Source organism: Cyphomyrmex costatus, unplaced genomic scaffold (genome assembly GCF_001594065.2).
Source record: "Cyphomyrmex costatus isolate MS0001 unplaced genomic scaffold, Ccosl1.0 scaffold141, whole genome shotgun sequence".
Classification (NCBI taxonomy): Eukaryota; Metazoa; Arthropoda; class Insecta; order Hymenoptera; family Formicidae; genus Cyphomyrmex; species Cyphomyrmex costatus.
Genome location: NW_017275402.1, coordinates 1,454,044 through 1,481,486, shown reverse-complemented (window position 1 = coordinate 1,481,486; position 27,443 = coordinate 1,454,044). Strand labels below are relative to the sequence as shown.

The 27,443-nt window shown below is 35.5% G+C and overlaps 1 protein-coding gene across 10 annotated transcripts in view; it reads right to left on the bottom strand.

The window, feature by feature from the left end:
• The window catches only part of by (focal adhesion protein tensin), a 203,418-nt gene that overhangs the window by 9,016 nt on the left and 166,959 nt on the right, over positions 1-27,443 (bottom strand). For 9 of the 10 annotated variants that reach the window (XM_018551571.1, XM_018551570.1, XM_018551573.1 and 6 more), the window contains 3 exons: positions 26,768-27,005; positions 7,660-7,943; positions 6,141-6,754 (listed from right to left, as the gene is read on the bottom strand). In XM_018551571.1, the coding sequence (XP_018407073.1) occupies positions 6,141-6,754; positions 7,660-7,943; positions 26,768-27,005 (1,136 nt within the window). The remainder of the gene's footprint in view (positions 1-6,140; positions 6,755-7,659; positions 7,944-26,767; positions 27,006-27,443) is intronic. The other variant, XM_018551572.1, reaches the window with a different exon arrangement.

Sequence of the window (27,443 nt, the reverse complement as noted above, 5' to 3'; positions counted from 1 at the left end):
CTCCTATGCCAGATTCTGGACCTCCTACCGCGATAGACGCCGATAATTACACCCTGATCGATGAGGTCGCCCCGGGCCATCGACTCGTGGCTCCGGAGAACGCGTTACATCCAGCCATTCTCCGAGATAATAAACGACGGCCTCGGTAGCCAATCAGCGTAAGTCACGAAGGATTTCTTTTTTCCAATAACGAAATTTATACCCGCCCGAACGCGCACAACCCCCAGGAGGGTTGTAAACTGCACCTCGCGAGTGAACTTGTCGCTTGAAAAGAGCATTAGTTTAAAGGCCCATCGTTTTAGATCTTTGAATTTGCCATTGGCAAACTATGTGTGAAATTCTATTATTCTTACATAAAAAATAATTATTGCAACATTTCGCAATAATCGTATATATTCGTAAGAATACACGTATTAGTATTTAGTTTAAAATATTACAGTGCTTTTCAAAAAAATTACAGTGTTTTCAGATTCTGAACAATCATAAAACATATTTCCTTTGTATGCTGAAAGAAAAATAACTTATCGCGTAATATACAAAATTGCAATGTCTAAAAGCGTGCAATAACTTTGTATCTTGGATGATAAATGCAGAGAGCTACTTTAATAACATCAAATATGAAAAAGCTTGGGACTGTGAGCTTGCGTTAACCTTGACCGATTCGTTGAATCTCGCGAATATCCGCGTTTATTTTAAATGTACCATATTGATTGAAATATTGGTTTGTGTTTCTTGGAAACTAAACTCGATACGCATTGTATTATTAAAGCGGAGAGAAACGGAATATTGCGCCTTTTCTATTATTCATGATGAATAACAAACAGCATTCTATCTTCGTTGATTTGTTTATGCAGTTCCGATTGTTCCGTGGCAAACGTTTATTGCTTTTCAAATTTAACATTTTTTCCATTCACTATATGTATAATTCACTACTTTCAATTTTAGAGTAAAGGAAATTACATATCTACATATATATATACTATACTCAAAACTTTCAACACGTCTTATATTTTTGTTAACAATTCTATTTCTCATTTATAAAATATAAAATAATTATATGATATATTCCCTTGTTTTGGGATATAGAATATTCAGTAAAATCGCGAATTGCCGAAAAATAATTATATAAAAATAATTATATAAAATAAATAATTATATAAATTTATATAATAAACGACGTCTCAAATAGACAAATATGTATATTTGTTAAAAGGAATATTAATTTCAAATTTTGCGCTAAATATCGATAAACATTTGGATACCATGATTAATAATAAGAGAATAAAAACAATATATAAACAATAAAAATATATATTTTCATTAAAATATATATTTCAAAAATATATATTTCAAAAACAATTATGTATCTTCTTGTTAAAATAAAGTGCCAAATTAAATACGAATCTTTGATTAAGCATGCTTGAAGAATTTATCGACGGAATATGTTAAGAATTCTACTGCAACAACCCAAACAGATAAAATAAAAATAAAAAATTTGAAGGAAAATAAGTTCTTTCTTTAATTTTAAAAAATATATAATAATAAATTTAAGAACATATATTACACACACATGTACTTATATTTTATTCTTTTATACCAGGAAATTTTCGTAAATGAAAACTGTTCTGAAACTTTCGAGCGGAGTGTGTATACATATGTATACATACATCAAGTCTCTTAACTTGTTATCATTTGATATTCTATGCACGTAATCCAAATTGTTAATTCTAAATGTTGATAGCAAATTGGTTACAGCGTACGTGCCGTCGCTTATCAAATGTAATTGTAACAGATGCCCGACTTGCACGCAAATCAAGTGTATGCCATAAAACACAATTGCGTGTGCATGCTCGTCGAGATCTCATCTGTGTAATAACACAATGCGTGTAAATTCGCCCTATGGGTAAATTTTAAATTTTAAAGAGAGTCTTTCGCTATTAAAGAAATAAAAACGAATGAAACTTGTTAATTTACGAGATATATGAGTGTCGTTGGTTATTAGAAAAAATTACATAATAAAATTTATTATATAATTTTGTATTTATTATACTTAAACAGCTTACTTCATAATATCATTTATTCATTTTTGTTTATTAACTATCAAATTTATAAGAAAAATGGGTTTTTTTACATATTACACGACAACAGCAGATAAGCGAATATAAAACTAGTATAACAAATAAATCTTTTCTACATTGTGTGTGTGTCTTACCAGTTGTCTTACCACTTACTACTTGCACTACTTTTGCAGCATTTTCTAGCACAGTAATTTATGAAGTTACATTAAAAGTACATGAATATGTAAAAATCTGGAGAAAAACATTGCTAATGCGTCACGCCTGTGTTAGTGACATTTTTATGTGGATAAAAAGAATTTCCGTGTGTAATAGAAAAGTTTGACCAATGGGATGAAAGTCGCGTTTTTGAAAAAAAAAAAAAAAGTAACGCAAGCTCGAGCTTGCGAAGAAAATTATGCTTGCGGCTATTGTGCTCATACTCCGCTTCCTCCAATGACTTCCGTTTCCGAATGTCGTTTCTCTACCGTTTCCGGACTTATGTCAAAAGAACAGATAAAAAGGGACGTTTCAGTGTAATATACTTGATAACGTAAAAAAGGAAAGAAACAACGTTACAAGACAAAAATAGTAAAAGCAACAAATATACAATAAAACATTACAAATGTGAAATTAATTTTAAATAAATCATCTTTTTAAAGTTAATACTTCTTTTGTATTGAATTTATTTATTTAAAAAATTATAAAAACGGGAAAATAATGGGTAAAAGCAGGGATTATGGAATAGGCTACTAATATGGAATAGTGACTTATTTTTTAAACGAAGCATTGCAATTTGATGGCAATTGCTGAAAGTTGTTGCAACTGCTACCAAATATGTCATAAATAAACTCGGTCCGACCAAACGTTTTGTTACAATTAACATTTATTCATTTTCGTTACGTCAGGAAATCCGGCAGCTTTTTCTAAAAAGTAATTTCACAAACTGAAGGTAAGTTTTTTTAATGCTTATATTACATAGACGCTTTTAATAATATTGTATGAACAATATTTAAAAATATAACTTTTTGATTCTTCTTGTGAATAATGTTTATTTTAGATGCTAATATTTATTGTACGTCATAATTTAATAATTCAAGATTTATTCTTTATTGTCCATGCGTAATAACGTTCAACGATGCTATTATACTATATTTTCTGTGTTATTTTATAATAAAAATGTGAACAGTTTTCTATTTTTCTTGATCAGTTTACATAAATAAACAAATTTGGACTTCATTTATTGTGTTATTTATTACTATGATCTAAGTTTCATTGATATTCCATATTACATCCCATTTTTAAACTCCCCCTATTTTTCCACTTTTTACTTTTTTATTAATATTGACATTGGATTTAAATTTTGGCGACTTTCATTTATTGGATTGTTGTAGCTCACATATTCCTCTAAATATTATAAAAATAATTTGAAATATCTCACTAACTAGTATTATCCAGATATATTAAATATGCACAGTAAAATAAATGAAGACAAATGAGGTGGAAGCAGAATGAGATGTTTTCATGGTTTTCATGGTTTTACAGGGCTGATTCAGCGCATCTCTCCGTTCTATATTTGTAATTATGTCAGAGAGCGTCTGCGGTCCCGAAATACCGGTCCTTCGTGTCTTAAGCTCCATCATAATTTTTCCCATGGGTCGCAATGTCGCAATCCCGAGGACTCTAAAATGTGTTCATTAAGTAACGTGACATTACAGCGTTCTATTTTATTTTAGCAAGAGTTATAGCGGATAAAACAAAAATCTCCGATGACATCACGCTTAGAATGTCACGTTTCTTTCACTCGCGAGAAAGCGAACCTGCTGAACGTTCGTTGATCTTCTCGACCGTAAATGTCGTCTGTTTCCTCTTCAGGTCGAACGTCTCTTTGTAAATAACCGTATACGAAATCTCGAGGTTACTCGCGCGCAACGCAAAATCGTTACGTTCGCGGAGGGAAGTCGCGCGTTTATTTTCACGGCGCGCCGTGGTGCGCAATACAACGCGAATTTTACGGTACGGATATTTGGTTCGTCGAACCCGACGAAGTACTTCCATAACTCCACTTTTCATAAAGCCTTACATTCTCCTAAAAAAGATGATGAAAAATAGCGGTAGAGAAGCTAAGAATTAAAGATTTTAAAACTCAAGCTTTTTCAGAAATTGAATAACAGTGTGAAATTAAATGTATTACGCGATATTACTTTGTTAAAAATAATATGAAAAATAGAGGGATCTTAAGGCGGAAAATTAAATAATACTTATATAAAATTTTAAAAATAATTTTCAATTAAATAAATCACTTTAATGTACATATTTTAAACATATAAACATTCTTGTAAAAAATAAAATACAGATATGATTTTAAATGTAAGAATATTTAGGAAATTGTAAAATTATATATCTGAAGAAAAAAATTTATGCAACAGAATGTCAGCTTCTTAATTTAACGCGTTTTAATGATATCACAGTGAAAGAAATAAATGCGTGAGGCGATACGTGTTACTTTATAATCACGCCAAAGGGAACAGGGTTAACAAATTCATTTTATGCGATCATACATGCTTTCTCCTCCATTCACAAACAGGATCTCATTCGCAAAATGTGCGAAGCGAGACCAGACCGCGAAAGTCTCGGGTGGTATAAAAAAATTGATGACTTCGAGGTGAATGGCGCTATATAGTGACTGCACATTTATGGGATGCTTTTATGTTTATGGCAGCGCGATATAACAAACGAGTCTCTTTCGAAACATTATTATGCATATCGACTTAACTTCATTTCCTCTTATTTCACTGTCAATGTATGTATATACATATATATGTATATGTACACAAAAAATATAATGCAAATTTAATAATCATTCGTATAAATTGTAAATAAAATATAAAACGTAAATAAATTTTTTTTTAATTGAAGATAAATAAATTGTTGTAAATAAAAATAAACTATTGTAAATAAACAATTTTTGACCAAATAGTTTGGATATATTCCTACGTCAATCTATTTTTGTTAGTACAATTTTTGAAAGTTATTTGGTTTTGTTTAATTACATTAAAAAATTCCTCTAGAATAAACATTTTATTTAAATTTTTTTTAATTTACTGGAAAAAATTGTAAATAAAATGTAATAATTTTAGTAAAAATCAATTAATGTCCCAGTTGACACCAACTAAAAATAATACATAATATCAAAGTTTTAACTTCATACTCAACGATGCAACTATTATGTAAGACCATGTGTTGTATTACATTTACATTGCTAAGTACAAAGTTATAACATTGATATTACGTTACTTTTATTTTTTTGATGTCGACTGGAATAGGTACTCTTTGAATATTTTTACGTAAATACCTAATTCGTGTCTTGAGATCCCACGTTATTCGTGAAATGCTATCAACCGCCGACGGGGATATACTTGCAACACTAAATCTATACATTTCAGTTACAAACAATGACTCATGACGATCGCGTTTTACCATTTACAGTAAAAATACGGTATCATAAACGCGTATGGATTGGCAATTTATTAATTATCCATGACTCGTAGATCTTTCTAATCTTCCTTTCACTTTCCTTCTTTCTCTCGTCTGTTCGTTTTCTTATGTGCTCATTTTCTTTTGCGGTGCCCGATTTGGACGATGTATTGCGACATCATACGACGATCGTCTGGAAACTCTGCCAGAGGTACGGTTTATTCATCGCGATTTCCCTGTCGACATCGGTGGAAACCTAGTTTAATCTCTACTTTCGCAACGCTGTTTATCCGTCGCGAGGAAACCGACCGCGAGATTTTCGGTCGTTGACAGCATGAAACCAATAAGTATCATGTGTCGCGAGACGTGGAAAAAGTAATTTCTCTTGGAATTATTAAGAGAAAGAGAGTAATAAAAGCGAGAGTAGCTAGTGATATCTTGTAGCAAGAATAAAGCTGCGTAAACGCGACATAATTTTAGATATAATTAGCAAATCAGAAATAACATATGTTTTCGATATTTTTAATACATACATTTAATAATTTTTTTAACTATACAAAAAAAGAGAAAGTAACGTAAGTAAATTTTGTAAAATATAAAGTCACTTACCCATCAATGTGATCAGATCCACTTTTCACAGGTCCGTTTGCAAATTCTGGCGGTGGGTCCGGAGTATTAGGACTGAGGGGACTCATGGGTCTTCTAGAATTCTCGCCAAGAATGTCCTCGAAATCTACGACGGGCGCTATACCTCGCACAGACGCCTTCCTCACTAACGAAGGCGATGACAACTTCTGATGCTTTATCATATCGGTAGTAGCACCGTACGAGAACGGTTGGCTGGTCTGTCTAGCGTGATATGGGATGTCCTCGTCGATGAAATCGATGTTACCAGGTGGCGAAAAAGAATCCGTGTGTTTCCTATAGGAGTCGGAAGATTCAGATATTTTCCGATCCGGAGACATGCGATATTCGAAATCGCGATGCTCGATATTCTTTGATGAATCTCTGTACTCGTTCTTCAGAGTGCTGTAGCTGCTGCTTGAATTGTAGGGTGGACTTGATTCTTTACCGGCTCCGTAACTCCTGTAGGAATCTTTCAAAGTGGAATAAGTAGACGTTGGATGGCTGCTGCCGTGACTGCTATAGCTGCGTGATTCTTGAATGTACATCTTTTCACTTCGATCGCGATTGTAGTCATCTGTCGGAGGGTCTGGCATAGACTGTAAAGAAATTTTATAACATAATATATATAGAATAGCGAATACTTTTTTATTAATTCTTTTAATTGTTTCACACACCAATTTCGTATAAAGAGTAGAAACAGAGTTAATTAAACACAGAAGCAAGTCGAAATATACAAATATCTAATTGTAAGTACAAGAAATACGCATGGATATTATATATTAATGCCTATGTAAAAAAAAATGCGGAAATGAAGAATACTGCACCAAATATGTCAATCTGTGTCTGGCCGTCAATCGGTGAATATGTACACTTTTTTGTTTTTCTGCGTTAAAAGTAAAACTTATAGCGTTCAACAGAGAAAGCAGCTTTGAAATTATTGCAAATTTCTTTAATATGATTGGTTTATACATTTGGATCCAGTGAAAAACTAACAGCAAGATTAATATCATATCAAAGAATTTTACAACAATTGCTGCTTTTTCTGTTGAACGCAGTCATTAATAGGTGATTACTCTTTTTTTTGTCTACGTGATAATTGAAATAATTAATAAAATCTAAATGTGTAATATTACATATTCGTATAAATAAGAGATAAAAATGTTAATAAAGATTTACTTAATATATCTATGATTATTTTGTTTTCCAATATATAATCTTATTAGACAATTATTTAAAACTTCACTTACTCTTTGAGATGTCAATGTAGGTGGGATACATTAAGCTACTCTTTTTGTATTCAATACAAATTTTTTCTTATTTACAAAATATATTAAGAGTAAGTGTTTAATTATTGAGCTAGCTAAACATGCAATGTTCTAAAGTAATTCTCATTAGTCTCTCTATTATAATTGTAAAGATTTATAATAGTTTAAATAAAAAGTTGTCCAATTAGAGAGCTCCGCTTTCTATTCGCCATATGCAAATTGACCAACTTTATTACCTCAACTGTAAGCATCATATCATGAAGAAGTTTGTCGAGATCTCCGTGAGCTTGATTTTCTGGCTCGGGTTCTGGTGGGCTGGGTCTCTGTGGCGGTGCACTACTTATGCCACTATCCATAGAAACCGTCAATGGCGAACCACGAGCACCTCCTGCAGCGCTTTGATGTACCACTGCGTACAAGGACCCATCTATAGGGCCGCAGGTGTAACCCAAGCCACGAGGTGAAGTCTGAACCGAAGAACTCGAAGGAGGTGGTGGTGACAGTGGAGTCTCACGGCCTTCTAGACAAAAACATGCGTTCAAATATAATAAAATAATAACAATTAAAAAAAATATATATTTGTACTTATATATTTCAAGTTTTACTGAATATATTTTGTGTATTCTAAAGTTTCACGTTTATTTTGTTAACTATTCATATTATTTTAATTATATTATTAGAGAATTATTATAGCAGAATTGATCATTATTTATTTCGATTATATTTTCTTAAATTAACTAATTTGATATCAAATATAACTACATAAGTAAAACATTTTAAATTTGAATGGCAATGAAAGTCATTCAAGTAAAGCTAACAAGTTGAGCCATAAATAAATTCTTTCAGATTCTTCTTACGTTGGAATATCTGCGGGCGCCCGCGTGAACTATAATTCCGCGAGCGGGAAATCGAAGGCTTGTTAGAGGAACAACCACCAGCCATAAATTGTTGACTGACGCTGCTCTTGAGTACGAATTGCAACAAGGGAGTTAAGAATCGTCTATTACATACATTCCTCTCTCTACCAACGCATCACGCCATTTAGAGCTAATTGCTCGATCAATTTCTGCAATATTACGGGTATTTGTAATTGAAGTGAAATGAATTTATAACTTGATCATTCACATAGAAAAGTGACAAAATTTTGATATAAGTTCTTTTTCATTAATATTTTCTGAAATATAATTAGAAACCTATTTTTGAAACATGAAATTCGTATATTAGAAAGAAATACATCCCCAGTTGTTGACGTAATCCTAATATTAATGTAGATGTTTTAGTGACATGTTTTTGGTACAAAATGCGTTACAATTAAATTAACGCAAACATTTCCGTAACGAGTCTCTTACAAAGTCGATGTCGCAATTTAAGCGACAATAGTCGACGTAACGTTTGTTACAAGTATAATTCTTGGAAACTCATTGCACTGTAGTTGCCAAGCTCGCAACAAGGGTTTCTGGAAGTCTACACGACCATGATTATTTGATCCCCGACGGCATCTTGACCGCTTTCTTCTTAGGGCGCAACCTCGACGAAGTCTTTTTTCCCGGTGACCTCGTGACACAGGACTAACCTACCGCAAGAATTACGTCATCTAAAGCGCGCGAATTACTCAACCATGACATAATACGGATCAGTGGTAAATTGAAGTAATACTTCAGTAAAAGAGAAAGGATGAGAAGTTGAAAATTATAAAACAACTTTTTAGTTATATCATAAACAATTTTACGATTAGCATTTGTGTAAGAAATTGAGTAAAGATACAGGAAACAATAAATTAGATGCCTTTATGATATTATTCTCAATCGTAACTATGAAATAAAAAATATTAAGAATTAATTTCGTAATCATGAGGAAGTGAAAATAAATAACAAAAAAATTAAAAAACAAAATTTAAAAATAGTCTTTAAATTTTAATTTTATTCTCGTTAAAAGTTCTTCCATGTATTGATAAAATCTTATTGGTTAGCTATTAATAGCGTAAAAGCTTCTGGGAATAGAATTTACATTGACTAAAAAGAAATGTAAGAAGAAAATAAGAGAATGGTAAGAAGTTTATTTAGCTCTCAGGCAAACTTGGGTAACAATGTTGAAGATAAAAAGGTGCGAACCCAACTGTAGGTACAAGTAACAAAATCGAGAACACGCTAAGGAGAACCAGGGTCAAACTTTCAACGATAAAACTTTATTTGAATCTACTCGTAGAAAATGGGGGAACTGCAATGAGAAAATGAAAGTCTATATACGCGACATTATGAACTTTGTCAAGTGTTATACCTTCAATTATATATTACGATATATCAATAATTTAGTTATTCCGAAAATAACGATAATAGCGATTTGACAAGTTAAACAACGCATCTCTCTCTCTCTCTCTCTCTCTCTCTCTCTCTCTATATATATATATATATATATATATATATATTTCTCTCTTCTTCCTTCTCATCATCTTCCTTCTCCCCTTCTCTCTTTCTTTCTTTCTTTTTCCTCCTCCTCCTCTTTCTGTCTCTCTCTCTCTGTCTGTCTACCATATACAATAATCATTACTTCTGCTGCATCTATATCTTGTATCTCGTACGTATAAATAAGGCAAAAACAGAAATCGTTTTGAAGAAGAACAAGTAGATTCGCTTCGGACAAGTGAAGGATTAACAACACGACAAGAGTGGTGCGTAGTGCCGACAAGAACAGCATGTTCCCAAGAGATCCCTTTATTCGATGCGAATCAACCAAGATCCCAGCTGATGTTTCCTACGGCGCTATTCGGCGTGCTCTTCACGTTTGGTTTGTACAGCTGAGATCTTTGCTATCTCATATCATGCATCAACAATTGTTACATCATGTCGAAGAGCGTAAAAGAATTCGCGAGAAACGTGCAATGAAACACGTGCGGCGACAACCTCGAAACAAGGGTTGGGATAGTTCTTGGTATAAAGAAGGGGCACTTAATGGATCCCTCCATCGAGATGCGTATCCAGTAGCACCACGTGCGTGTACGCAGAATTTCGCGGCGGTTTATTTTTCGCCCTGCATCTGGATCTTTATTTTTTTTTCTTTTCATCTCCCTCTCTCAAATTGTCCGCTTTGATCTCACGTTTCGTACACCGTGAGGCCCAAGTGTGCAATGCACTCGGCGCCTTAGGCCCTTGTCACATTCTACGTCTTTCTCCGATGACAGTTAGAGTTCTACTCTAACGCAATCGCACCAATTACAGTCGCTGGATTATCGGCTTAATTGGAATTCTCGGGGTGTAATTATTTGTTCATATGGGGCGATATGTGTACGTATGATTGGACTGGGTCATAACATAATTCGATCGCCGGAATGTTTGTTCTTTCACCCCGCCGGCTGAAACGACCACTTTGGCGTTTGCGAAATTTATACACTATGTTATTTGTAAACTGCATCCTATATTCTATGTTTTTTATAAGACAATTAATACCTCTGCAATTTAGTTTGTATTTTTTCACTTGAGAATTATTAATAAAGAAATAAAGATATTATTAATTGCAGAGTGTATTATTAAATTATCACAGTAGTGTAAACTTAAAATAGAGATTTGATTAACTAAAGTCCCTTCCACAGTTTTAATAATTCAAACAGTTTACTATATTTCGTGTTTTAACTCTTCACTGCTTTCTTAATAAAGATATATTTTGATCATTGCTAATGTCGGCTAAAGAAGGCAAAAACTCTATTCACAATAACCAGAAAAAATGTAAACTGCCGTAACGAATCACGAATCGCTATTATCTTTTTACGAACAAGTTTGCTAAGATAATGATATGATCGAGATCGATGATCGGGCTAATTTAGGATCGTCCTGAAGGAGATTCTACGAAGGACACCGAGTATAATCTCTTAGGACCGTACGGGAAGCCTCATCTGAATTCAATCCACGTCGTCGCTATCTCGTTGACACATCGCGACTGCAGGTATAAATCATTTTTATTTGAATGACTCTCGCTCATTATACTTGAATCGGCCCGCGCGTTCTGTCAATGACGACTAATCTACCACCTCGGGCAGATAAAATGCATTTAACATCTACTTACGACATACATACGCAAACAAGATCGCATTAAAAATAATGAAATCTGAAATAATTTGACAAGTCTATATGTGTTTTTGTTTATTTTTAAAACGATTAGCATAATAAAATGGAATATTCTACTTATTATAATTATTCTATCTATTTCTATGTTAAATGTTTTAAAAACAAAAAGGAACATATAAACAATAATCATAAACAATAAAAAGGGCGACGTGAGAGTCAAATCAAGATTAAATTGTAGAAATGTTGACATATTAGAACATATAAAGACTTGTTAACAAATATATTTTAGATTCCAATATTTTATTAACTAAATTATCTCGCTTTTCAATTATATAAATAATATTATATGTGATAATAATATAACAATATATGTAGTAATCAAATTTTGGTAATCATAAACGAGATAGCTGCATAATTTGAAGAGCATTCAAAATTGGTCTCGTAATTAATTCATGACATGAGCGAGAACCCATTTTCGTGTGTACACATGTTTAATAACAAGAATTCCATCGTTGCTTGTCGAACGAAGATTATTGTCCTCGCAATATAGCCTGATAAAGCCTCTTTCAAAACATGGTGATAAAATTGGAATATGGGGTACACGACCGTTGATGACATTGTATGAGAATTTAATAGTGTCGATGGAGACACGATGAAAGCGTGAAATGTACCAGCCAACAATCCATAACTCTTGTTTTTACGTTAATAATGTTAAAGAGAGAATTCGTGATATCTTGTAATTATTGTAAATAAAAACTCTTGTAATATTTTCAACAACACGCCTTTTATATAACTTTTCTTAAATGGTAATTTAAGATTGCCTCATGCGTCAACGCGTTGTAATACCACCTACTTCGAGACCACCTTGGGCTTCTTCGAAGAACGAAGTCAGCCGGAAGGCAAGACCGATGATTTTTGGCTGATTTAATGAAACAAGTTCTCATTGACGCCACGTGAAAGTAATTGCCCGAAGGAAAGACGCAACGGTGGCGTCAACGAATTGCGTGCTTCGGAGCATTTACCGGATGCCCGTCTGCAGGTTCAAGATTGACGCATCGTTTGGATAAAAGTGAGACGAGTAGCCATTAACGTTCGATTGTATTAAATTATCAGAGGCATCTCGTAACCCAGACATGCAACGGTCGGCCTAAGTATGATTAAATTGCCGTTAAAGCAACGCGCGAGGGTACTAAAAATAGTAGTACGACAGAGAGAGAGAGAGAGAGAGAGAGAGAGAGAGAGAGAGAGAGAGAGAGAGAGGAAGGGGAGGGAGGAGAGAGTTGCTAATAACGCGACATTCCGTACGCATAAAATACACGACAATGCGATTAACGCGCCGTAACGTAAGTAGACAATTAACCATTCTTAAAGATATATTAATTAACCTTGATACTCTCTTCCTGCTCGCCGGGGAGGGGAGTCGAATTGACTCTAAACCGCAAGCGGTTCCATATCTCGAAAACGCGAGCGGTTTTCTCGTTTACCCGAGAGCGATGTGGATATAAATTTCTGCAGCACTGCGGCGCGATCTGGAAAGCGTGCTTAACGCGTGCACTCTAGCCGCATGCAACTGCAACTGCATGCCGTGGCCACTGATCACGCGGCGGATAGCGGCGTCGCCGTCGGCCGCACGCTCCAGCGCGAATCGGTCGGGGATTTATCGCGGCAAATGATACCGTCGACTAGCTTTCCGTCCGACCCTTATTGCAATTTCTCCGACATGCGTCGTGCTTTTTGCAGTTCATGCCGCGATGCGAGAACGCGTGATGCGACGTGCCGCCGCATCAGAACGAAATCGGTTCTCGTGCGATTTATCATTCATTATCCACGAGTAATCGCATAACGGGTGATTGAAGTGTCTTGGAGCACTGTGCGTCGTATATGCGGAAAACACGTCTGTAATATGTAAATTTTAACCCCATCGCACTAAAAGGAAAGTTTATTAAAGATTGTAATATACTCTCTAAATCTGAATCGGTGAATCACTGATATCAGTGCCAAGTATGCCACTAGTAATCAATGAATGAAACATGAGACTTCTAACCTAGCTAATCTTTATTATGTGATCTAACTAATCTTATTTTAGTGCATAAATTCAATGAATATAGTATTAGAAGATGAAAAATCAACATATAAATACTTTAGGATATAATACTCAAATCTTCTTTCTTTTTTAATTAAACTTCACTGATTATCCAGTGCCAAATACGTCACTGGGTAATCAATGAATGAATAGTGGCATATACTTGGCACTGATATCAGTGATTATCCACTGATTCAGATTTAGAGAGTAAAAATTCTTAAGCTGCACTTGATATGCCCAATAATGGAAATGGTAAAATAGATAAATAAAGTATAAACACATAAGCTTAATAATTTACACTTTAGATAATAATCTACATTATCACATTGAATAATACATTTTTAAAATAATATATTCTTTTAAATGCAAATTTTCAGTATCTAATAGAAAAATAGTTAATGTTTAGTATTTTAGGAAAAAGTTTGTAGGGAGTAGTATAGAAAAAATTAAACCCGACAGTGTTTATTCAAAGCAACATAAAATATTGCCGTCATTTAACGTTGTCCCGATTTACAAGTTTAACGAGTTTTGCCTGGAACAAACAATCTTCCAAGAGAGCGACATAAATTTCCCAGTGCCCTAATATAAACGTCAAAGCGGGCGATTGCGAGCTGTGTAAATGCGAAGTGTGTGGGACGTAATACCAATTAATTAATACTATTGCTTATAATAGTCTCGCGATTGTAGATCTACCTAAAGACGACATCAGCGCGATATCGACGTCGCAATGCGCGTCGTAAAATCATCCGAGTGTACAAACTGATAAACTTTATCTCTACAACAAGGGACCATCTTCGTGGAAAGAGGAAATAATATCGATTATCTTTAGTGAATTAGTGAGTCGTACTAATAATGTCACTTTGTCAATGTAGATTCAGATACACTGTTAAAAATAAAATATTAATTTTAACTCTCTTAAAAACGTAATATACAAAAATGTTAAAATTAACATTTTAGTACCAAAAGATGTTAACTTTAACATTTTTGCATATCTTAGAAAGTTTACTGTGTTTTCAAGTTAAAATTGACATTTGATTTTTAACAATTTAATACGATTATTATAATGATAATAGAAAGAACATACCATTTTATAAAACTGTTTTTATATGGAAGGATCGCATTAATTATGGAAAATTAAGTTAGTTTTTACATATAATGTGTCTAACGAGATTCAATAATGAATCGTTTTGAGTTATGGTGTACCAAGTGCTTCTTGAGTAAGTTTTACATTTTTGATACACCATAGCTCAAAAGTAATTCATTTAACTTTGATATTGTTTACTCGACATTCATAACCGATTTTTAAAAACCGTCTCAAGATCTGTAAATAGTAGTCTGCCGCTGACATTTATTCATCATATTATAAGCTACATTATATAAAAACTAACTTATTTCACCAACATCTAATTTTCCATATAATTAGTATGGAATTATATGTATTTCAAGAATTAATTTTTCACTGTTACTGTCTAGTTGAATTATCGAAAGAGACACGGTAACTATTATGCATGTACACGCTAACGCTGCACTAAGTCAGTTATTCACTTGATGTATCCTGGCGGAGTGCAACGATGACATGCGGTTTGCGTGACCATTGGCAGTCGCTATCAGGACAACGACGACGATGGCAACCGTCAACTATTTCAATTTCTCACTGCTTAACACCGTAAAGAAATCGCGCACGTGCGACCACAGGAGCATTCGTGTATACCGACACCAGGCTGGATATGGTAATTAGATTCTCGCGCGAGAACGTCATCGCTGTAGCTGGCTCCACGTTCGCTTTCTCTCTCTCTTTCTCTCTTTCCCAGAGAACGAATTTATAGTTAATTCCGGCTGTTAACTTATTTTGCAAGCCACACTGCGATGATTTAACTATGGAATTCAGGGACAGGACAAGCGGGACACGCGCGAGTACGGGAAATTTAAAGACGCGATCCTGTACGACAGGTTTACGACGCCTAGTGGATTTTCTCTGCATATTCAAATGCGGATGTAAATTGAAACTTTCTTGGCGACTTACGCCTGTGTATTTATAATGAAAATGTGAGAAATTCAAGGAGGAAGTTTATAGGACACGACATTATTAGTACGATGCAAAATCTTGCCAGCGATAGATTGATAACGGTTCTATTAACGCAATCGATTTGAAGTAATGTTATCTTTAATATATAAAAATAAATCCTTTGCAATGGATGTAACTCGATAGTGCAGCAAAAACATGCAACGATGAATTTCGTTTAAAATGTCGAAATATAATACATAACACAACATCTTAAATTTAGCATTTTTAATTTTATTATATTTTGAGAATATAAAATGTAATTTTTTGCATCCATTGATATCCGTTCAAACGTTTCAAATTTCTAATTACATCTTCGTAGCGAACGAAGCGGCTATCATAATTAACCGAGAAACCAATTTGCATAACAAAGCAGCCGCCCACGTAGATTTTTCAATGCATACAATAGCACTGTGTTTGCATGGCAAAAAAAAAAAACCTTTTCATTTCGCGTCGTATAACCATTTCATCCTTCCTCGTCCTTCACTGGTCTTCCATCTCGACGAAGAACATATCGCTAATATACAAGGTAAAATTTAGCATTCTCCCCTTGGATTCTATTCATTGGCATAGTAAGCCGTTATTATCTTCAGATGGACGTCGAAGGGCGAGACGGGGGAGAGATGAGCAAGTACTAGATGCAACAAAAAAAAATGGAGGAAGAGAAGAAGGGAGGACGGGAGAGAGGTGGGAAAGAAAAAAATATGTGGGGATGAATTACTTGTTTGACAGCCTTATAGAGATTCATAAGCCGATGGGAAGTGAGCACTAAGGTCCGGTCAGGAATACACGTTCCACAACCGATGACAAAAATACGAGAGACGGAGGCGTGGTAGCCGTAGGGAATCCTACAGAGGGAAGATATAGGGACTAGCGCGGATTTCTATTAGTTGTGATTAAGACGGTTGATTCGTAACGCGTTTCACTCTCGCAAAATCAATTTACGAGAATAAAAACCGATTAAAAGTTGATATTTTAGTGTAATTATATACATTTAATTTAGTAAATTTTAATTAATTTCAATTAATTATATTTGATACAACAAAATAACCTTTGTAGAAATAATATTTTTAGAAAGATCCAAGCGATTGTTTTTGCACTTGTCATACCGTATCTTTAGCTGCTTAGTTTCGTAGCTTGATTTTAATTATTAATCCATTCAGCACGATTAAGTTTTTATCATTATCGTACCAAAATGTGTGTACCAAACTCCAACGAATGTCAACGAAACAGATAGTTGCACCAAACACGAAACGATTCCTAATGCGGACACGCACCGACTGGTCCCCGGTGAAGCTATTGATACTTCTTCAGCGACTTATTTGTGAGTCTCGACGGCCAACGCGCGAGAAAACAACGCGCGCGTTCCGTTCACCGGGAGCACAGAAACGGCACTGTGCGTTGCAAATGCCGTACGATAGTGATCACGACCACCACCACCGTCATTCGCATTAACCACCACCACTACTGTCCTCGGTCCTCGTCATCATCATCGGCGGCCAAGCCTGCGTCCTACGCAAGAAGTTGGCATGGCGATATGGAGTTTCGGAGCTGCCTCTCCTGGTCGCGGCTCCATATAAACGCATGCACGCACGGCGATCACGTGCGTGCAGATATGCGTGATTTCGCAGACCCCAAAATCGCGCAGCTTCGTTACCATCGCGATGCACGCACGAACCGTTCCTTTGAAATTCAGGTACGAGAAACGTATGTGTATTTAGGACGTATGCCGACGTGTAAGATCGTACATTTGATTCGAGTATGTACTCTCTGAGGCGCCTTTGTGTAAGTGGGCCACAAGACTTTCTCGTACTTGTCCGAATGACGGCTCTTCAAAGACGTCATATTTTTACAATTAATAATAATAAATCAAAAACACACTGTGAATATGAAATCGGAACGCACGACTATTAAACGATCTGTCTCATTGACGGTTTGTATTTTGCACGCATATATGTATACCTATCTACTCAGATGGAGAAACAATCGGCAAGAACGTGGGCCCGTTTGATTCATGTATTTCCACTTATATACGCGCACCGTCGCCGCTCCGTTACGCATTAGTAGCGTACTATGGTGCACGTGTTTCCTCGTATTACGTGGAGATCGCACATGTGCACGTGTACGCGTCTCATTCCATGGTATGGGTATCGTTGCGTTTCTCGTGGAGACCCCTCTACTCATTCGAACGACCTCCAGTCCGCCGGTCCTTCTACGGCAACTCTCGACTCGCCGGCCGTAAGCCGGCCGGCTACGTCGTCGTCTTCGTCGTCCTTCTCGGCGTGGTTGATCGCACACGTCGATCCCGTATGCAGGCGCTCGCCTGCACACCGGCCGTTATTTGGCGTGCACGAGAAAACGGTTCCCGCACTCAAATCGAGACCAAATTGACGAGCGCCTGCGATTTGTACCGCGCCGCTGCGATACCGAAAATTAAAGGCCGCGCTTGAGAAAGGCGGGCCGCGGTACGAACCGTAGCCGCTCAAATGGCTCGCTTGGGAAGATCATTAAGACGTACACACACGTCAAGTGTATTTGGTGGCTCGTCTGTTTCAACAAGATTCCAGAACACGTTCCTCGGTGTTCAGCCTAAACCCTATATCGTCCAGTATGATAATATATTCGGTGATCTGTTTCGACAAGATTCCAGAAACACGTTTCCTCACGGTTTAGCCTGAACCCTATCGTTCGGTATGATAATTGATTGATGATTCGCTAAAACTGTCGGGAACGTTTCCTCCTTTTTCTTACCGTTCTTTGGACTTTTTTTTTTTAATCTTTCCAAGGTTCTCCCGCTTTTAATAGAGCGCCGCGCGCCGCTACGATGTCGGTGGTTGCGGATGAATGACTTGGTAATTAATAATTCATCGTTCAGCGTTGCGCGTCGAAACGTATACGCACGTGTGCGCAAGTATAAGAACGACTTGCAAGTCGTACCACCCTCTTGCTACCGTCTGGCACGCGAGTCGTAATGCGCTTCTTTCAAACGAACGCACGTACCGCGACGCCGCGCATTCACGATCGTCGCATCTGTACCAGATGCAACTCGTGACGAATGCTAATGCACTCTAACGCTTAGCGCGGAACGACGGTGTACGTCGACAATGAAAGGAAATTATGACGGAGGGCGTAATTATCGTTAAGGTAATTACGATCGCACGAATTGCGCGTTGAATCGAAATGATTGATCGCTTATATATTATAATCTTTGCCAGTAGTGCCCGGATATTCGTCCCGGAATTTGCCGAGCATGAACTTACATCTCGCTTATGATCAACGCTTCTTTTATCGCTGCCTTTATTGTCGATGAAATAGTAGTGCATATAGGATATAAAAATGTTCATAAGGTATATTTTAAGTTTAAGTTTCCCTGATAATTTTTCGGTGATATTTCACTCTCAAATTTCTCCAAAATTTGGAAAAGGCGTAATCTGGACTCTCGTACTAAAATCTTATAATATCTATATTTGATAATAAATTAGTGATATCGAAAAATAATAAATAAGTCCAAATTTTTCCACACTTTTAAAAATCTAGAACATTAAGGAAATATAGGCTAAACAAAAAACCCAGATTATAGACAAAAAGAGAGTAAAAATATGATCGCAAACGATGAGTTAACGTTTTTAATAATTTTTAATGTTTCATGTTTTAATAAATTCATAAATATTTCCAAAAAAAGACTTCGTACCAGAAAAATGCTTTTATTCGTTACTAAATTAAGAGATATAAAAGTATGAAGAAATTCAGATAAAAAGAAATTATTTAATATATATTTATAACATCCCAAGCGCCAATATGTCGGAGATTTGTATCAGAGATACGGAAACATCATCGCATAAGATTCGTGATGTTCCGAATCACTCGCATATGGTTTCAGGTTGGCATGAAGCGCGCATCTCGGACGCGTGATACGTGATTTTGCTGCTGATTGCTCGTCATGGAGAACGGGAGCGCGAGCGGACACATTTGCATCGCGCGGATACGCTGTGTTAAACAAGAATAGGTTGGCCTCGCTACCCGGTAGCCTAATAATATTAGGCGCCGGGATCATAACGCATAACGTGATACGCAATCGCCTCCGATCTGCATAAACGCGCGTGGGATCTATTTAGGAATAATTGGTTCACCTGGCAGCACCATTATTACGCGTCACTTGCTTATTTAGCCATTACAGGCCATACCATATACGGATACTGTTACGTTATCGCGGCGTCACCTGCAACGTGTAAAGCTTCGACAACCGGTAATTAACCGCGATCGTTTAGATCACTTAATATACATGCAAACCATGTTTGTTTCTAAGCAATCGATATGTCAGCGTTTACATTAATAGCGAGAAATTTATTGATTTTGAAAGTAGAATGCGACGATGAAATAAGATTGAGATTGATATACGAAGATTGCGGGACAACTGTAGAAGGTCGAATTAATCGAAGCTTGTTGACATTTCGCCTTATATTGACATTCGATATTCTAAGCATTTGAAATGACATTAACACTTTCGCAAGATTACATAATTTTCTGAGGAAAAAATATAAGTTTATAAGATCGGCGAGTTTGAAATATTCTGTGTATATTACGTTAGCTTTTATTTACTTACGGTCAGACAAGTAATTTACGATTAGGCATCTACGAAGGATCCGGATATATGGTGGATGAACCGCTGGCAGATCGCAACCACCGATTTACTGCCTCGCACTCGTCCGAGCGTAACGTGGCTATTTCTACTGTCGAGTAACGAAGATAGAGCGAAAAGTTGGTCGGCAAGCGACGGTGTATTCCTAGGCAACCAATCTGGGACAAGGACGCGTGCACGATTTGTGCGTAAGATGACATGACGCATTACGCGTCCGTCTCGGTAACACGCGAATATGAGACGACGCCATTTACTCGTCTCTTTATCAACGATCAAAAGGTGCCAGGAATAATCAATTAAATCGATAGCAGCGTTGCCAGTAGGAAAGGAATACATAAATTTATAGCACGTGGTTCTGAACGTGAAGTGTTAAACTCGATCTATATCATTTTAGATGATATATTAATCTTCTGACATATTAGTCATTTATAGTATCTTTACAGCTTAATTAATTCTAATCATTTCATATATATAGTTTGTAAAATTAGTAGAAATCATACTAAGATCGTTTAAAATTTTAAACCTTTTGAAATGATTTCATTTTCTTTTTCGAAAATCATGACGTAGATATAACACGCATGTATATATGTGTATATATAAATACACAATATATATATATACTTACATATATATATACTTTAAAGGAACAACCGCTATTCTGTTTCATGCGATACCAGCAAAACCGGAAATTTCGATATTGACATTTAGCTGAAGCAAAAAACGATTTCTCTTCTTACAATAGGCATCGAAGTGGCAAAATAAAAGTGCTGGAGGCGGCTCTGCACGGAGGAAGCTGCACAGGATTGGAGTAAACAATGGTGACGTAACAGCGAGAAGACGTACGACCAAACGACAAGACAATGGGCTCTTGTCTCTGTTTTCTCTGTCCTCACTACTCCACCTCTATCTCTTTCCCTCCTTCATATAAAACGGAGATTTTCTCTTCTTGTTTTACCGCACAATTTCTTCGACAGCGGCCGAACAAAAGATCCGAGGTCGACCCATAAACGGGATTTTTGAGGATCGACAAAATGTTCGTTTTATTTCTTTTGTGATAGCGCAAAAGAGTTACAATCTCATACGGCTATCAGGCGTTAAAAGCTCGTCGCGTGTCAAGTGGCTAACATGTGCAAAAACCAGACCGGCATCTGTTTGCTACAGTATTCGTTACTATTTAACATTTTTCTCATATTTCAACAGCTCAGTTTTACAGTAAGTTACCACTTTTTAAATTTTGCCACGAATATTTTGTTAATTCAGTTTGTTTTTTACAAGTATTTTCGACATATGGCAAAAATAACGTAAAGTAAAATGTTGATTGATTTTTAGAGTTAATAAGAATTATTTCCATATCAATGAATATTCACAAACCAGATAGAAAATCTAAGAGAAAAATAAAGAAACGATAAAAGAATGTTAGTGTTAACGTTTCTTTTTTTTTTATGGAAAAATTATATTCTGTATGATGGAAAATCACGTATCAATTACGACAGTTGCCAACTATGGGGTGTTTTTTCAGATCAAGCTCGATCTACGCTTTCCAAGAACCGACTTTCTCGTGACATGATCCGAAGGCGATTCTCGGAGCGAGAGTAGCCCGGTCAAGCCGGTTCGCCAATTTTGGATCAAAAGACTCTATCCTGCGTGAAGTGTCGCCTTAACGGTAGACCGTAAAATTAAGGTCAATCTCCATCATAAAACATTGAACGAATATTTATCGCAAAACGTTATCCAATATTATGATAGAAAGCGACAGAAAAAAATATCTCTTACTTTAAAAGTGACTTAAAAAAATTAGTTGCCGAGAAAAGGGAAAAAAAACTATTTTTCAACTTAATAGAAAACTATTGACTAAGATACCAGAAGATTTGTAAGTTATCGCCGTGTTTTATTAATTACTGATGCCAACTATTGACTAATCAAATAATATTGATAAAAAGAATGAATATATTCATAACAACATAGTCAAATGTCATTTTTGTCACTTTCGTCTTTCAGCTATTAAAAACTCATCTTTTTTGTAACAATTTTTACGTTTTCTTTATTTATCCCTTATAAATAACAATTTTTTAAAAAATTAAGTTAATTCACTTTGATTAATAGAATAATATTTATTTAATTTTTATTTATGGTAATAACTTGAAAATTATTTCCTAAATTGTGTCACTCTTAAAATAAGGAAGTGTATCTTGAGAGATGTATTTGTATACACATAGCAAATAATATATAATTAAGATTTTGTAATAATATTATATCTTTTATAAATATATAATATGCACATATGATATATTTATAAAAAATATATAATATATTTTAAGTAAATAACAAATTGCTTTAAAATGTAACGGCACTCAAAATTGTTTTTCATATATAGTATAATTATTGAAATAATTTCAAAACTACAATAAATGCATTAAATAATTTAAGTATCTATGTTAGTAAAGAGAAAATAAAATTAGCTTACTCGAAATACTCGCCGCTGTCGAAGCTCACGCTTCTATAGTTGTCGTAATAGCATAATCGCTAAATCTCGTGATCACAAAATCTCATATTTATCCATGTAAATGGTAGGAACACCAACTTGTGTAAGAGAACTATTGATCACGGGAGAATCAAGAATCAAACTGAGACTCTCTGGCACGGTTACGTATAGAAGGCGCGCGAAAACTGTTAAAGCTCTATCCCCATCCATGGCGTCTCGAGACGCCAAGAATAAACCCGCAGACTCCCCACCACCATGAAAATCTCCTATATTGTGCCGCTTTCCATCCCTTTCCACACGGTGCAGCTTTCACGACTTTTGTTATATATTCTGATCCAATACGATAGATCTTATGTAACGAGACCTGTCTATTAATAAAGTATTGTATATATTTATCTGATTTACCATCACCCTTTCTGTTTTGTTTTTGATTTTTTTTTGTGTGTATATGCATATTTATATATTTATATAAAGTATCCACTTTTTAAATTACAAAACAGTTTTCGCTTACATCACAAATATACACTTTTCTCAGATAAATGAACTTTCTTTCGATTTAAACAGGTCCGTCTTTAATTCCACATTTCTCTCCTTCTCTCTCTCTTTGCAGTTTTTTAAACAGGCCAATCTAAGGGATCGAATGCACAGACAAAGTTCGTGTAAAATTACCTGGAGAAACGTGGAAGATTCATTACATTTCCGCCTCGCTTTACACGTCACCCGATCAAAGGAGTTCGAGAACTTTTTCGCGCTAGTTCATATAACTCAGCGGGTCGTTAAAGCAGATCGTTCGTGCGAGCACGGTGCCATAGGAAACTTATATTTTGTCGCGTGGGTGCAACGTGTGGGCATCGCGACGCTTCCGTCTCGATCAGAGTTCATTACACTCGTCGATTCGCTGAGAAGAAACTCTCTTCGTGCCGGTAAACGTTGTCTTGCAACGTGGAAATACGTCATCTGTTAACTTTTTGCTTTCACCCGACAGCAAGGAAAATCGCGAATGCACCATGGACTCACATTAAATCATTAGACAAAGTAGCGACGCAAATCGAAGGCATAAACGCCAATTGATGCGGGCGTGCCCGCCGGCGACAAATCGCTTCGATACTTGACGGCACGAGTGGGACTGGAATGATTTAAGTGTGATTTAGAACGTCTGAACTCAATACATAGGGACAATTAAGAGGGACGGCTTGGGAAATGGCGTATCGAGATAGATAGTTTAGAAATTGCGACTGCGATCGGACTTCCATTATATCATTTGTTCATACAGAAATGAAATCTTTATTCTAAAATTTCTCTCATAGTACGTCAATATGTACATTTTGCCAAGATAGTAAGACATTAATTTTAATTTTTAATAAATATACAAATATGTTGGGTTGGCAAGAGAGTAATTGCGTTTATTTAAAAAGCATCTATCAGCAATAACCGCAATTACTTTCTTACCAATCCAATATAAATATATCTTGATAGAGTAAAGTTTCGGCTTTAAGAATCTCTTTTTTAAATTGCTATACGACAATTTTTAATGGAGTTATGATCAATTAAAGCCAAAATAATCCTTTTATTTAATCCGTGATAACTCAGTAACCAAAAATCGTAGAATATTTTTAAAAAACGATTTTGTACGGAAAGCATCAAGCTTTCACGATAGGTAGTCGAAAATTTTCTCAAATTTGTTTTGGGCACGTTACAAATCCACAAAATGAGAAGAAAAATTTCTATCTTTTTCAACTCGTAGTTTTCGGTATGTAAAAATTACCAAACTCATATAAATTTTAAAAAATTTGGTGAGCTTTTAAAAGTAGAGATTTCAAGTTTTAAAACCCTTTTTTTAAATTTAAATTTTATTCATTATTGACGAAGATATTGTATATGCAACTTTGAGCTTAAAAAAATGCAATTACTTTCTTGTCAACTTTATTTATCAATCTTTAAGAAATCGGAATTTCGATGGGGAGAAACTGGCACGGATAATCTAGATGCCGAGTTATATGGAAAGATAATTGGTCGCGTTCAGACAACGACAAAATATCTGATCTCTTGTACTCACGGGGATGGTTGGTTACCAAGAGGTGGAATTGATTTCAGTTTGGTCACACCTTTCAGTCGGCAAATAGGGGGATGGAGAGGGTGGATATCCGGCAGATGGGTCGCTGACGGCATTGCGGTTAAACTACCGGCATTCAATCGGTATAACAGAACCTATCCATTGATCTATTCGTCTCCCTTCGGCCGCAGGGTCACGCCGCTCACGGGCACCCTCCATTTTTCTTTCCGGCCTCGTCACTCTTCGTCCCGTAACAAACGGCGTCGATTTAGCATTACGTGCAATTTAGGTCACAGCTTTATTGGAACCCACCGGCCGATCGCTAACGAAATGAATTGACTCCGGGAGCGCTGGTCGTTCCGTGTTGCCGGCGCGTGCTTTTGGTGGAATCATGGCGATGACGCAATCGTCTCGATTAAAGCAATATACCGAGCAGAACAAATCGCTACATTGGATTCTATTATCCTTTGCTAAGCGTGGTTAAAGTCGTGTAACGAATCTTCTATTTGATAATGAGATATGATTAATTTAAATAGTCATTACATAATGCATTTAGTGGCGTTCTTAATTTATTTTTTAATATAATTTTAAATAAATAAAAGGATTTAAAAATAAATTGAAAACAATTATGAATACAAGAGAGAATTTGTTACAATTCTTTTGTAATCTAACTTAAATTAAAAATATTAATTTAAAAAGTTTTAACAAATATTTTTCATCCTTATGTAATTTTATGTAATTGATACCTGCGTTTTTCGCGAGTATTCTCAAATTTAGAAAGTACATTTTATTATGTATCAAAGATATTCATTGTGACAACGACTTTACTCATCTCGTCAAAAATTGGACTAACTAACCAGAGAAAAGTGAAGATGTAAATAAGTAGCGACGGAGTAGAAACGCTATACTCGGAAGCGGTTAACGCGATGGACCTTGCCCATCCATTGAGCCGACCTTTGATCTATTTCCAGCCGTGAAAATCGCCCCCGTCGCGATAAACCGCCATTTTCCCTCCACTTGGCAGAACATATTTCCGGCGGCGTTAGTCAGCGGTTCTAAATGCACTATACTGACTGCTGCTCTTTCGTCTAGTTTGCTTTCTCCCTCCCTTACTGTGAACACTAGCCAAGTTGTATTTCTGACTAGCTCTCGCTGTCAGATCGAGGTTAATTGGGTACCATTACGACGAAAATTAATATGTATTAGTCGACAACGATGAAGTCTCTTGATGTGCACCACGAGACCCGAGCTTTCATGATAACGATAAATTAATCGACAATCTCGTACCGTAAAATTTACAACACTAGAGACAAACTAGCATTTTCATTTTCAAGAATCGTGTTACGAACGAGAAATGTTTAATAAGAATTTGTTCCTATTACGAGTACAACATCGTGTCATATACTATTCATCACTTTATATATTTTATGCGAGCAATTTAGAAGTAAAACATGAAAATTCATGTTACCATAAACGTCAGCAATGTTATTTTATATTCGAGAGTCTCGTTTATCATATTGCATCCTCCATTGCTAAATTTTATTGGTTAGTAGAAACCAGAAACCAAACTTTATATGAAATTCTATATCTAATCTATATACAATTTTGATACATGTGAAAATATCAATAACATATATTATATTAAATTAAATTAATATCCGCTCAAATAAATTTCCAAATTAAACTTAATATACCTCCCAGGTCAAGAACAAATTGAACTTATACTAATTGTTTTACATATATTATAATTCATTTTAACTAGCTTGTGTATGACAATCGTTCAAATACTAATAACTAATCCAAGCTAATTAACACCTAACTTTATATAAATTAAGTAAAAAATTTTTAGTAATTAAATAATATTTTTTTAATATTGTGTGTGCTCTAAGAGATAAGTCATAATTTTTCCTATCACTGTCATCATATTTGAAAAGCTACGTTAAGAGTATGAAGAAATTCGTACTCACCGTCGTCACTTATTTCGAGATTCGTGTAGCTATCCCAATGCAGGATGGGATCGTTATGCGCTGATGCATGCGGCACGGCGGGTGTCGGCGCTGGGATTGGGCCGTCCTGACGTTTCGCGTCGGTGGCGAAGTAGAGTGTCACCACGCTGTCGGGTGGGCATCGAGGATCGTCGCAAGCGACATCGAGCTCCGATCGCGGGAAGGAGACAACGTTCTCCGTAATTACGCACGTGTGAAACTAAAGGAACAATGGTTGATATGAGAATATGCGCGACGTAATCAGTGATTGGTAGAAACAATTTATCTTGCTCAATGTCATATACAAAGTCATGTACTACATATTAAGTGTTTTCATGTTTGTAAAATCTCCGTGGAATTTGCAATTGATTTCTTTTTCTAAAGATTTGATGGAATACCAAGAGCAATAGATTCCATAAATGTTTTTACTAAAAAAAAATCAATCAAATTTTTTATTATAAAAAAAATTACATCAGATTGCAAGTATGCAAATTCAAATGCTATTATCAGTTACGTAAAATACGTGTAATACAACATCAATAAAAAAAAATACAATTTTTTTCTGCACAAGTATTATCACGTAAATTAAGTAAAACTTGATATCACGCGATCGATATATTATTTTTTCACAGGTTCTTATATATCAATTTTTTTATGT